The sequence below is a fragment of the Sturnira hondurensis genome, unplaced genomic scaffold (assembly GCF_014824575.4).
Source record: "Sturnira hondurensis isolate 20B ecotype Veracruz unplaced genomic scaffold, ASM1482457v3 Scaffold0007865, whole genome shotgun sequence".
Lineage (NCBI taxonomy): Eukaryota > Metazoa > Chordata > Mammalia > Chiroptera > Phyllostomidae > Sturnira > Sturnira hondurensis.
In genome coordinates, this window is record NW_028080496.1 from 6908052 (window position 1) to 6921430 (window position 13379).

General features: G+C 42.4%; 1 protein-coding gene across 7 annotated transcripts in view; it reads left to right on the top strand.

The window, feature by feature from the left end:
• Positions 1–13379, top strand: part of CHD2 (chromodomain helicase DNA binding protein 2) — an 83875-nt gene that overhangs the window by 25696 nt on the left and 44800 nt on the right. For 5 of the 7 annotated variants that reach the window (XM_037053693.1, XM_037053697.1, XM_037053698.1 and 2 more), the window contains 10 exons: positions 2213–2320; positions 4278–4418; positions 5826–5959; positions 6826–7078; positions 7780–7880; positions 8815–8859; positions 9011–9189; positions 9303–9427; positions 10819–11035; positions 12747–12836. In XM_037053693.1, the coding sequence (XP_036909588.1) occupies positions 2213–2320; positions 4278–4418; positions 5826–5959; positions 6826–7078; positions 7780–7880; positions 8815–8859; positions 9011–9189; positions 9303–9427; positions 10819–11035; positions 12747–12836 (1393 nt within the window). The remainder of the gene's footprint in view (positions 1–2212; positions 2321–4277; positions 4419–5825; positions 5960–6825; positions 7079–7779; positions 7881–8814; positions 8860–9010; positions 9190–9302; positions 9428–10818; positions 11036–12746; positions 12837–13379) is intronic. The other 2 variants (XM_037053692.1, XM_037053694.1) reach the window with 2 other exon arrangements.

The window sequence follows — 13379 nt, forward strand, 5'->3', positions numbered from 1 at the left end:
GGCAGTCGGCTTGCTGCTGACTGATCACTCTTCTCGCCTCGCCTACAAAGTAACGTAATATTGCTGACCTTTACTTTTCCCCCTGGTTTTGAAAATCAAAACAATTTAAAATAATTCAGTCAATGTCAGAAACGCACGTATACAAAATCCATCAGGCCTCCGATTGTTCAGATGCCCCCAGAATGTGTGAGCCTGGCTGTAGTTTTGCTTGATTCTTTGGTTTTGGGGGTTGAGAATTGCAGGGCCAGAGCTTCGACATGTGGCCAGACCAGTTGTTTTCATGGGGCTTTAGTTTCCTTCTCTAGGCGGAGGCATTTGCTGAGTTTTTGTACATTCTCGTGCGGGGAGGTTCTCAGTCCTCCTGTTGTCCGCACGTCCGCAGGGCAACTGGCAAGCCCTAGCCGCAGCGTGCCCTCTCCCAGTGTTGCCTCCCCTGTTAGCCTGCTGAAGAGAAGGCGCCACCCTCACTGAGGTTCTCCGTGCCTGGTGGGGTTGCGTATATCACAGCTAATACTTAAGGGAGGATCTTTCCGCCGACTCTTAGTCTCCATTGTTCATGTTCTTTCAAGCTCGTCTTCTCTGCCCTTGACTGCGTGAGCCGCTCCTGCAGGGCCAGCTGTTCGGGACTTGGTCCTGGGGGACTGCAGCTTCGTGTGCCAATCTCCCGGTTGCTGCAGGGCATCTTCCTGACCTCCTTGCTGGCCATCACTTCTGTTGTTTGGATTCTTTAGAGACACGTATTGTCTAGGCTCCGGGGAAAGAGAGTAAGATCGGTGCCCAGAGTGTCATTAGGCATGTGGAGGTTGTTACTTTAGAGAGACTGAAGGGTTAGGCAGTGCTAAAAATGGGCCTTACTGTCTTAACTGGTGTGCTTCCCTGACACTTCCAAAAGCACCCTACCTGTCTGATGGGTAGACCGACAGGGCTCATTAATTATTTCTTCACTGAACGAGGGAGTTCCTCTCTTTGCCTGCCTTTGACCGGAGCTCGGGCGCAAAGATGAGCAAACATGGCCCTGCTCACAGGGACTGAGCTCCTTACTGGGAGGGAGGTGGATGTGAAACAGGGTCTCCAGAACCTAAGTAATGGACATGAAGTGCTTCACTGCCTTTTCATAGAAGGCTTGAAGAAACCTTTCCTCCTGAAGTCTGTACAAATTCAGGTGCAGGGTGGCTCCTGCACCCGTTCGGAGGTTCTCGGCCTCCACAGGTCAGCCGCCTTCTTGCAGCTTCCACTGTTCCTTGGACCCCTTCTCCGTGAGGAAGATCGATTTGACTTCGCAGGTCTGCACACAGGTGTCTTTAGCATAGCCATTTCCTGTACAAAGACCAAGAGGCACAGTGGTCATTGTTTTATTGGCAGGGAAACACCAAGATACTTGCCTTTTGTTTTTTTACATTTCATGCCCACTAGCTGTTATATGTTCCTTCTTCCCCACAGGTGAGAAATGAGCTCAGTCCCTCTGGTACCTTATTGGGTTTTCAAGCAAACTTGAAACACTAGGGGACCAAGACACCCGTAGGGTATGACTCTACACACCTGAGATCTCAAAGGAACACCTTCCCAAAAACTACTGAAAACTACGTCTTTGGCTTAGTAGATAATTTTACTAGATGGTAGGTTTATCATTCAAAAGTAGTTTTAGGAATGATTTCCTCAAATGTATTCTACCGATGTTAAAATAGCTAGTATGAGAGTTCTCAAAGAGGTCCCTAACTGTATCAGCATCATCTGTGAATTTGTTAAAATTAAAAATTTAGGCCTCAATTAGACCTACTGAATCAGAAACTGGCTGTGGCCCAGAAATTGTTTTAATAAGCCCTTTAGGTGGCTCTGATTGATGCTAAAATCTGAGAAGAACTGATTGAGTATACGTTATAGCTCCAATCTGGTCGCCGATCGTAATCAAAACAATATGAGATTTAATGGCACTTTTTTCCAGAACAAGTAGTTTAAAACATACATTCTTAGTTTCCATTTTCATTTGTTTTGTTACAAGAGAGAAAATAGGAGTGGATATTACATAGTCAAGGAAAGGACAGAACCAAAATTTCAATGGGGCGAGAAGAAATCTCTTGAGCATAATAGCTAAAAGATACGTGTTCTGTCTTTTGCATAATTAAATCAAAATTAGTGTTGTCAGATTCTTCAGACTAAATAACCTGGAAGAATTCTTTTGGAAAAAAATCATTCTGCTTTGCTTTGATCACAGAGAAAAATGGAAACGGGAGCCTTCAGAAGATGAACAGGAACAAGGCACCAGTGCAGAGAGTGAACCAGAGCAAATAAAAGTGAAAGCCAGGAGGCCTGTGCCCAGAAGGTGCAATGTTTGCTTGAACATCTCTGCTTCTGGTGGAACCCAGTTGGCGTTAGGTGGAGACGACGCAGTGCTAGCAGGGGAGCCTTGATTGGTGGATGCAGTGTGTTACTGCCCTGGGTTTGGAATGTCTGTGGTTCACTTCTTGCCAGCCTGCGTCGTTAGCAAGTGACTGGATGATGGGGCTGCTTGTGCTGATTGTGGGTGTTTGCGTGGTGTGTAGCTCAGAGTGACTTACTGTTTCTTTCTCCATGGAGGGTTAGGTCTGAGGGAAGAACGTATCTCCTAAAAAGCGCTCCCTGTGCATTTGACCACTGTACAGGTTCTTTTTCAGAGAACTCATTGTAAAGTCTAAAACGTTGATTGTCTAGTTGAAAGCATACTTCACTATTTATTACCTTGTTCATGTAGTCTATGTAATATTAACCGGGGAATCAACTTGTGCAGAAAAGGAGGTAGGCCGAGGTGGCAGGGTACTGGTAGTTTTGGATCAGACAGAGGACAACATGCAGTGCCGAGGTTGGGGGAGGCGGGCAGTGGGTAGGGAGGCCCCAGGGGAGTTGACCTCCTTGCAGTAGGTGCAGGGTGCATTTGGCGAGCGATTGCCTTTGGGCCAAATCCCACTCACCAGCTTGTTTTGTGCGGCCTGCCAGCTAAGCATTGCTTTTACAGAGGACATTCATAGTGTGACAGTCGGGAGCACTCAGTTTGAATCTCAATTAAGTGAAATAATACCTTTTCAAAAAGAATGATATTCTCATTAATACATACATATCACAGAAACACAAAGACAACTCAAATGATTTTTATTTTATTTTGAAATTTGTCGCTAAAAAACTTGTGAGCATTTATTTTCTCTCACTACATCAGTAGCTGTGTCATGGCCTCAGTTTTGCCTTTTGTCTGGGAAGCCAAAAATCTTTACCTTCCGGCTATTTACAGGAAGTGTTTGCCGATCCCTGGCTTAGGGCATCATTCCTATACCCCCACTTCTACCCCCACGGGGGAATCAGCAGCTGAGTTTAGTCTCTTTTCACCTGAGTTTGAGCAGTTGGGAATGGGTTAGCTCTTCAGTTCTGTCTTCTAGACATTCCCCATTATTTCCCGAGCCCTTAACCTTGACTCCTCCTCTGTGTAGCGTTGACAGAAACAGATCGATGCATTTGGGAGTTTTTGTCTCCCCTTTCTCTGGTCACCTTTTCGCCACTGATACAGTAGTAATTTGAGGATTTTGTGTGTGAGCTCCTACGTTCTGGTCCCCAGTCCTGGCTGTGCACGGGTGTCACCGGGGGCCATGTCCTCAGTCTGTTCATTGGTCTGTGGCAGGGCGGTCTCCCAGGTAGTCTTCCAGACACATTTTGTGCATAAAAATATATGTGTAGTTGTTTCTTATCCTTTCTCCCTGTATACGGATTGTACGTTGTGTGCCCCTTGTGTATTTTTCTTTCATTATCTTGGAAATCTTTATATCTGTACGTGGAAAAACTCCCTTTGTTTTATTTTTTTATGGCTCCATAGTATCCTATTTATTGAACTAGTTCCCAGTTGATGAACACTTAAAGAGTTTTTCTAATGTTCCATTATTGCAAAGAATACTGCCGTCAGTACTTTTAATATGCCTGTACCGGTGTGAATCTGTAAGCTCAATCCCCGGAAGTGAAATCTGTGTATGTATATGTCAGGTGACCCCGAGGAGCAGGGGAGAACCGTTGCCTCAGAACCCACGGTACCTTTTATCAGTGATTGAAGACTGCTGTTAGCACGAGAACCACTTTCACATTGAAAGTGCAGCTTTCTAGTGAATTGGAATCTCAGAGAATGGGACCCAGGAGTATAATTTCTAACTTTGCCCTAATTAATCCTGCATATGTACCCCTTATCTGGGAAATACAATTACGCAGATTTGAAGTAAACAACAAATGATAGTGAAAGTGGCCATTTTTTTCTCTTCTTATTTTAGAACAGTGCCGAAATCTCGTGTTAAAAAGCAACCTAAAGCTCAGCGTGGAAAGAAAAAAAAACAAGAGTCTTCTGATGATGATGATGAAGATGATGAAGCTCCAAAAAGGCAGACTCGCCGCAGGGCGGCTAAAAATGTTAGGTAGGTTATGCCCCAGAAGGTTTTCGGTCGTGTGAGGGTGATAGTTTGCTTGGTTAGAAGCCCAGGATTGTGCATCTGTTAAGCAAAAATAATGACCTGTGTCCTGCATAGGTGTTTGGAAATCTGGTCTGTGTTCAAGAGTGGTGTTGGCCAACGGGAGTGTGGGAAGAGTAGCAGCGGCTCATTGCAAGCTCGTTCTGTTTACATCATTCCTGTAAACAGAGCTGCTTTAAGTTCATGTTCTGTCGAGGTATCTTCGTTTCATAACATCCTTTTTTTAAGAAAGATGTTTGGGTTGTATTCTTGGTTCTGCTTTGCTCTGGGGATCGGGCAAATTTTTCTGAAGTTCAGCTTATATATAGTAGTTGAATATAATTTTAACAAGCTTACTAATGGGGTATGATGCATTAACAGAAATTGAAATAAAGGAATAGATTCATGCAAACAGTATTTTACGTTCATGAATTAAAGGGCATTTAATTTTTTTAAAGAAGATACTCAATTTTTTTGTTTATTTAGATGTTGAAACTGAAGTCTTGGAGATATTAGTACCCTGTCCAGTGTATCCAGCAAGTGATCCCAAAGCCAGGACTAGATGCTGAGTTTGCTAATGGAGAGCTTTCTCCTCCCATAGCTGCCCTCGCATCCAGGACTGTGATTTTTTGTGTGTGTGGCTCCCATACCACCTGTTGTTAATATGTGGTGGAGGGTCGCGTTTGAGGATTTTATTAATAGAAAGTATGTTTGTTGAAGGTCTTAACGTTGTTTGAAAAATACTTAAATTTTATATCCTGGTTATTGGGAGACAAAACACAGGGTTAAAACATGTAATCTTAGAAATATTGCTTGTCTTTTGCCTAAGAATAGTGCTTTTTAAAAATCATTACACATTTTCTGTGTAGTTGTTTCCTTATTATATAGTAATGATCTCACTAAAAAAGAACACATAGCCAGTCAGGGTACATGCCTGGGTTGCTGCGGACCAGGTCCCCAGTGTGGGGCACTCGAGAGGCATCCACACTTTGATGTTCTTCTCCCTCTCTCCTTCCCTTACCCTCTAAAAATAAATAAAAATAAACAAACAAACAAAAAAAACCCCAAAAAACACATAGGCATGTGCTTATAGTTTTGTATGTCTTGCTTATATAAATCAGTGTAAATATAGTATGTTTTTATTTTGAAACATGAGTTAGCCTTCCTGTTAGTTACCTGTGAACGTGCATTTATAGATAAATAGGGCAAAAGTGAACTTTGAGCCTACTTTATATGTGGCTGATCTGTAAAACAGCGTATTGGAGCCAACATGGTATATATAGTTAGTTCTTTTGTCTAATGACGTGTTATACATGGCAGTGTTAAATTCCGAAGAGAGAGTTTCCCACTTACTCATTGTTGTCCCTCCTGCAGTTATAAAGAAGATGATGACTTCGAGACTGACTCAGACGATCTCATTGAAATGACTGGCGAAGGAGTGGATGACCAGCAGGATAATAGTGAAACCATTGAAAAGGTCTTAGATTCAAGGCTGGGCAAGAAAGGAGGTATGCGCCTTTGGGTAGCAACATACTTTCTATAGCTGCTTAATGAGGCCCAAATGTTACATATTTCAACTCTGAAGTGATGTGTTTCACTCAGTCTGTGCCTGTATTGGTTGTGAAATGTGGAAGTTTTTCTGACCCCATCCATCTTCACGTTTCAGAGCTGAGACCAGAGGCATGTGTTTTATATTTTTGAGATTTGAAGCTAGTAAAATGTCTTACTGTCTTAAACAGCAGTGATGTAGCAGAGTTTCTTGTTCATTAAGCAGATACGCCTTTACTTCTTTCTGAATCTTGTCAAAAGTATGCAGCTGATGAAGTGCATATTTGGATGATAGTGAAAATTTTTTTATAATCAAATTGAGATATCTCATAACTTAGTTTCTTTAAAGTAATCTTTCAATATAGGAAATGTCAAGATACTATACCTAATTAATTTTTCTCTGCCCCCACCCCCCCTTTTTTCCCATCTAGCCTTACTCGAGGTTAATAGAGTTAACAGAGACCTTTGGGGTAATTCATGGAGAGATATTTATTTTCTTACCTTATTTTTAATATTCCTAGAGGGCCAGATTTGCTTTCTGAGTTAGTAGAGACCAAAATGAATGGATGTTTCTGTTCCATTTTTACTGTGTTTGGGCACAAGGATTTTTTTTTTTAATTTGATCAGCAAATTGGAATAGATTTTAAAGTATAAAATTGGATTTTCATTCTGAAAATATTTGAAGTTATTGATCTTGTTTAGCCTATATTTGTGAAATTCTGCTTCTTTCACGTTGAAGGATTTTGGTGCTTTATCCAGAAAGAGACTCTTTAGACAGTTGTGCACATGGAGACTTTTCAGTGTCTGATGTCACATACTTGTTAAGGTTTGTTGAAACGGAATCCTTTTGCAGCCACTGGAGCGTCTACTACTGTGTATGCAGTGGAGGCTAACGGAGACCCAGGTGGTGACTTCGACCCGGAAAAGGATGAAGGCGAGGTCCAGTACCTCATCAAGTGGAAGGGTTGGTCTTACATCCACGGCACATGGGAGAGTGAAGAATCCTTACAACAGCAGAAAGTGAAGGGCCTAAAAAAACTCGAGAACTTCAAGAAGAAGGAGGATGAAATCAAGCAATGGTACATTTTCCATCATGGATAAAGGAAATACATTTACAGCCTGAGGGACAGGAAGGGTCCATATACCTGTCGTCATACCTGCTGGTGTAACGTGATCAGATTATTCTGTGTTAGGAATAGAGACAGATGAGTTCTAATTTCTGTTTTATTATGGTATTAAATATGCTCCTTCACGAAGTCACATGTTTTCTCTCTGAGTCAAAAATATAAATATTCCTAAAATAAGAGTAACTTATAAAGCATAGAAATTTAAAATTCTCAGAGGTACAGTATTATCTCATTTTAGGTGGCTGCTGTTGTCCTTTTAAAGAGCTTTGGTGCTAAGAATAGTTTTCAAAAAGAGTCATATTCAATCACTCCTAAAGCCCATTATATACTAAAAAAGGCCTATTATCTTTTAAATCTGAAAGACAGTTGTATTGTTCTAGTCTGTTTAAATCTATGAATTATCCCGTGAAATTACATGAATTTGTCACAAAATAGTTATTTTTAGGTAAATAGGCCACATCAGAGAGGGGTCTAAGGTGGTCATTGCTTTCTAAAAGTATATGTTTTTTGTAAAATCTCTGGCCTAATTAGATTACTAAAGGGGCAGATGGACGTGGAGACAAGATTCCGTTCCTGTCTCTGAGTTTGCTCTGATAAACGTGTACAGATATCCCAGCTTTAATGAGGATGTGCTTTTGCTGTCTTCTTTCCAGGTTGGGGAAAGTTTCTCCTGAAGATGTGGAATATTTCAACTGCCAACAGGAGCTAGCCTCAGAGTTGAACAAACAGTATCAGATAGTAGAGAGAGTAATAGGTAAGAACATGGAAACTTACTTGAGCAGTGTGTGACCTCCACAAGTAACGGGAATGATGTAAATTAAAAAATACTTTTAACAGGTTTAATGCTGGGGATAGACAGATGCCTAGATTTACTTGGAAAAGGTAACAAGATTTGCTGATAAGTTCGGAGGTGGGGGGAATGGCAGAAAGAGGTGTCCAGGGTGATGCCGAGGTATTTGACCCGAGTAAACGGGAGAGGAGAGGTACCGCTTACTGAACTGGAAAGACTGAGGGAAGAGCTGATGTTTGGGTGGAAAACAAGCCTGGTTTGAAAAACTTCTTGTGACCTAAATGTAGCATATGTGAATCCTAGGATTCTTAGTCTGGGCTGGAAATTTACACATGAGGATGCATCAGTATGTAGATCGTACTCAAAGCCTGAGATTTAGTGAGGTCGTCGGAAATAGTTCGCATGGTGAGAATAGTAAGTCTGAGAGCATTCCAGCTTTTGGAAGTCAGAAAGGAACCAGCTTTTGGAAGTCAGAAAGGAACCAGCAAAAGGAGACTGAGAACAGCCAGCCAGTGAGGTAGGAGAGCTGGGAGGGCGGTAGACTGAAAGGCAGATGATTGACGTGGCTCAGGAAGGTGGAAATGCTGCTGGTCCATGTGGTCCGCCTGGGACTTGATCCTCGAGTCTGGCGAGAGGCACGGCACTGGTGGCAGATCCCGGAGTGGTGGGGGTGCAGGCCTGCCTGGGGCAGCTTCCCGAGAGAACGAGGCGGGCAGGGCGTGAGAACAGCTCTCCTTGGGCCTTGTGTTGTGAAGAGGCAAAGAGCTAGCCAGGGTGATGTGGACTTACAGGGTTTTTTTCTTTTTAAGATGGGAGGTCATATATTTTTATTCTTCATAGGACTTAAAATGGCACTCCTTGATTCTAGTGATAACTTTGTTATCTTCCATTTGTTTAGCTATGAAGACAAGCAAATCTACACTGGGTCAAACCGATTTTCCTGGTAAGTAACAGATCTTGTTTACCAATGTTTAGCATTTATCAGCAGCTCATGTTTTGCCACATGATGTTTCATTCATTATATGTAAAACAAAATGTCACTCTCCTCCTTTAATGGACAGTGGCTGACCTGTGAATTTTTATATGTGAAATAGCCCACAGTCGGAAGCCGGCCCCTTCGAATGAACCTGAATATCTGTGCAAGTGGATGGGACTGCCTTATTCAGAGTGCAGCTGGGAAGATGAAGCCTTGATAGGAAAGAAATTCCAGGGCTGTATCGACAGCTTTCACAGTCGGAACAATTCAAAAACCATTCCAACAAGAGAGTGCAAGGTATGGTGTTGGCTGGCTTTGGTGTTTTTTGGGGGGGGCGGGGGGAGATGTATTGATACAATGGGTTGTCAGATATTGGGGAGATCTTTACTTTGTTGATTTTTGTTTTTCAGGCCCTGAAGCAGAGACCACGCTTTGTGGCTTTAAAGAAACAGCCGGCATATTTAGGAGGGGAGAATCTAGAGCTCCGTGACTATCAGCTGGAAGGTCTCAACTGGCTTGCTCATTCCTGGTGCAAGTAGGTAGAAAAGATGTTTGGAGTTGTCTGTACTGCTTCTGGCTTCTTTGTTATATGCAAAGAATTCCTTCTTTCTCCTGTGTATTGTAGAAATAAGAAAAGTATGAGATTGAGAGAATTCCTTCCTGGGGAAGTCCAGTCAGCCTTTTAAATCCACAGATTCAACCAGTTTTTGAATGAAAATATTCTAGGGAGAAAAGTTTGTTAGGGAGAGGAAATGAATGTTGGTGGAAATTCACCCTGTTTCCTCCCGGTAGTGTGGGACGGTGAGAGATATAATGAGGACTCAGGAACACGCTGTATCTGAACAGTACATAAAATAGGTGTGTCTGAGATTTATAGAGAAACAGCTTCCTCCTTTTCCCCCTCCTCGAATGTATTCTGCTTCGTTCTTTTGTGTGCTTTTCCCCTAAATTAAAAATGTAATCTCTTCCTGGTGAATGTCTTGTTTATCCAGTTAAGTTGTCGTGAACTTGTATCTCACTCCAGCGCTCTCTGGTTCACTGCTTAAACATGTACTCCATGCATGTAGCCCAATTTTCAAGAAACTTTTAATGTTTGCAACCTGTGTCATACATGTATTCCTAGTTTCCTGCCGGATAAGCTATTTTCTATTTTCTGAACACACCTTTCCTGACTCTGGCCATTTCATCATTTTTCCCCCTTATGTCTGCACAGTCCTTTTCCTATTGGTGTCCCGCTCAAATCCAGCCCATCTGCTAAAGCAGTGCTTTTCAGAGTGTGGTCCCAGGAATACAGTGTGCAGGAGTGCTTGTTAGAAATGCAGATTCCTGAGCTGTTTCGCAGATACTCTCCGATTCAGTAGGTGCAGGGGGAATTCAGAACCCTCCAGCCTGCCTCTGCTGTAGACTGGGGTGTGTTTGAAACAGGCTGTGCGCACAGCTGTGTGTGGATCTAGGGGTTGTGTGTGTAGCACCGAACAACCTGGTGGCGTGCAGTGTGGACTGCGTGGGTGGTTTGAGCAAACACTCGTGACTGTCAGGCTGTCAGGTGCACTGGCAATGGGGCCAGCCAGTCTGCCCTGCTTTCAGTATTGGAAGCCAGGGTCATGTGCTCGTGTCCACCTGCCTTCTCAGTTACAAGGGATAGATGTAGAAGACCAAAGGCAAGGTCAGGAACATGGTCTGAATAGGCGCTCGCAGTAATCCGAGTCTTGACCATGCTTAGATCACTTTGCTATTCTGCTATTTGTAGCTTGTACTTTCTTATGTAGGAGACTTGACTGCAGGTGAGAGGAAATATAGTTGAGGCTCACAATGAAATGTCTTACTCAGTGACATTGTGGTGCAGTGGTGTCCTTGCTCTTGGTGCACATATTGTGTGTGTGTGTGTGTGTGTATGAACTAATGATTTTTTTTTTCTCCCTGCAGAAGTAACAGTGTAATCCTTGCTGATGAAATGGGCCTGGGAAAGACCATCCAGACCATATCGTTCCTCTCCTACCTGTTCCACCAACACCAGCTGTATGGCCCCTTTCTTATAGTCGTCCCTTTATCCACCCTCACCTCATGGCAGAGGGAGTTTGAAATCTGGGCACCAGAGATTAACGTAGTGGTTTACATAGGTGACCTGATGAGCAGAAATACGGTGTGTAAACCAAAAGAACTGGCATAGAATCTGTGTTATGAATGTATTTTGGACATTGACCTGTAGCCCTTATAGTTTTTAGTAAAAGTATGATTCTGACACTGCTGTGCCCCTGATATTGGGAGATCATACGTATCACAAAAGTACAACCTATTCTTTAAAAAATGCTTACGGTGTTTAAAGGAAATTTGTGAGGGGGGAATCTCTCAGATTGCAGTATTAATTGATTTTTTTTCTTCTGTCCTCTGTACTTTCAAGACCACTTATGAAGGGTTATAAGGAGTTAATACCTTGTAGAATGTTAACATTATTGTTGTTTGTAATCGAAAAAAATGGAAAACTTACAGGAATTATTTAAAATTGAGACTCTATAACTTATGAGAAAGGAAGAAGGGGAAAGGACAAGGAGCCATTCCCAGGTGGCAGAAGTGAGATTTGCCTGTTATCACACTTAAGCATCAGAAACTTAGAACACTGGGCCTAAAGTTTATTTTTAAAGAAGCACCTGTTACGTGCCAGGCCCTGTGCTTGGTGCTTTATGTATGTTGCATGTCATCCTCATGATAGTCTTCCAAGTAGACCATAGCTTTTCCAACCAACCGATGAAGATACTCAGGTTCACACTTGTCCCCGGGCCACCTGGAACGTGGGCATGGGACAGAGAGATGTCTGGGCCCATACCCTTGCTCTTTGACCCCAGTAAGCCGTTTCCAGGGGGGCTGCTTGTAGGAATGGGAGCAAATCATCAGGAATCCAGAAACCTTTGAGGGAAATGTTAGAGTCATATATTATCAAACTGATTGCAGTTTATTTCTGTTAGATTTTCATTGTCTGCCCTAACCCCTGGTGGATTTGATTGCCCCAATTTTGAATTTCTAAGCAAAGGATAGTTTTTAGCTTTGCTAATCCTTTTTTAAACCATTATCAAAGAAAAATAAACTTTCTGGATTGCACTTTATGTAATAACGAAGACAGGGAGAGCTGTGAAAAGTTGTGGCATCAGGGATGTTTTCTTAATGGTCCTCACTACTTTTTTCTTCTTTTTTTCTTTCTTCCCCCTTTGGAGGTGATCAGCCACATGTACTCCTTGTTCCTCTTGTCCGTTTTCTACCTTGTCAGCCAAATGGCAGAGCTTTGTCACAGGCCCTTGTGCTGGCTGGGTGTCCAGTTGCACCCTCCGTGTGACTATGTCAGCTTTTGCATTCCTTCACGCTGACCTTATTTTCATTCATGTTAAATGTTATTTTCATCCATTAACCCTCACTTTCCTTTTCCTTGGGGCCCGCATCTTTGTGCTCTGTAAAGTGAGATTTCTGACTGAGCTAGTGGTTGGAATTTGTTTTACTCGTTAATAAAAGTATTGCCTTGCCCAGGGAAGAGTCAATTATATTTCCTTAAGAAAATCCTCATTTGGGGGTTTCATTGCTGATGAAATGCATCGCTTGCTCACTTTCCCTTGGGCGAAGGGAAACGGCAGTTTATTTGAATTCCAGCAATAACGTTTTTGCTGCTCCGTGATACACCTTTTAATTCTAAGTTATACTGCTTTGTGCTTAAAGTATGTCATTTTAGAATGTGTAAGGTATTTATTAAGTTCTGCTACTCAGATCTTTTAGTTGAACATGTTTCTGTTGCATCTGTCATAAGACTTAGTGGTGATAGAGAAAAGTAAAAATAGAAATTGTATTTTAATTACCATTTTCTTTTATAGATACGGGAATATGAATGGATTCATTCTCAGACTAAAAGGCTCAAGTTTAATGCACTTATCACAACATATGAGATCCTCCTAAAAGATAAGGTATGTAACTGGTAGCTAGAAGGCTAAGTTTTATAGAATGATTTAATGAAATGGTGGGGTTTATAACCCCCCCTTACCTTGTTATCTTTCTTTATTTCTTAAAAAAGCAAACCAATAAACAGATAAATCCTGAAAGAATTTGAAGGTAGTAAATAAATATTAGAACCTTACAACTGAAGGGGGCCTCAGGTCACCTGGTCCAGTTGAAGGACGCGGGATGCAGGGGTATCGAGACCTGTAACTTCCCTGAGATTCCCGTCTGGTGTTGGAAACAGGGCCTGAGAGCCATCCTGTCCTTGCTAAGGTTTCTCCAGAGCACTCGGTGGGGACAGTCTCTGTGACGAGAAGGGCAGGAAAACGAAGCTCTTACAGTTTATCTCCTCCTCATAGTTACTAAGAAATGTATGTGACAGGTGATCCCATTGGTGACAAATCAGTGTAAAGGTCAGTTGGGTGACTCTTGATGTTTCTGTGCTTCAGGGTGGGGCTGGAGAACAGGGAGAGAAGAATATTAGTTAAGGAGAGACTGCCAAATCACTTTTT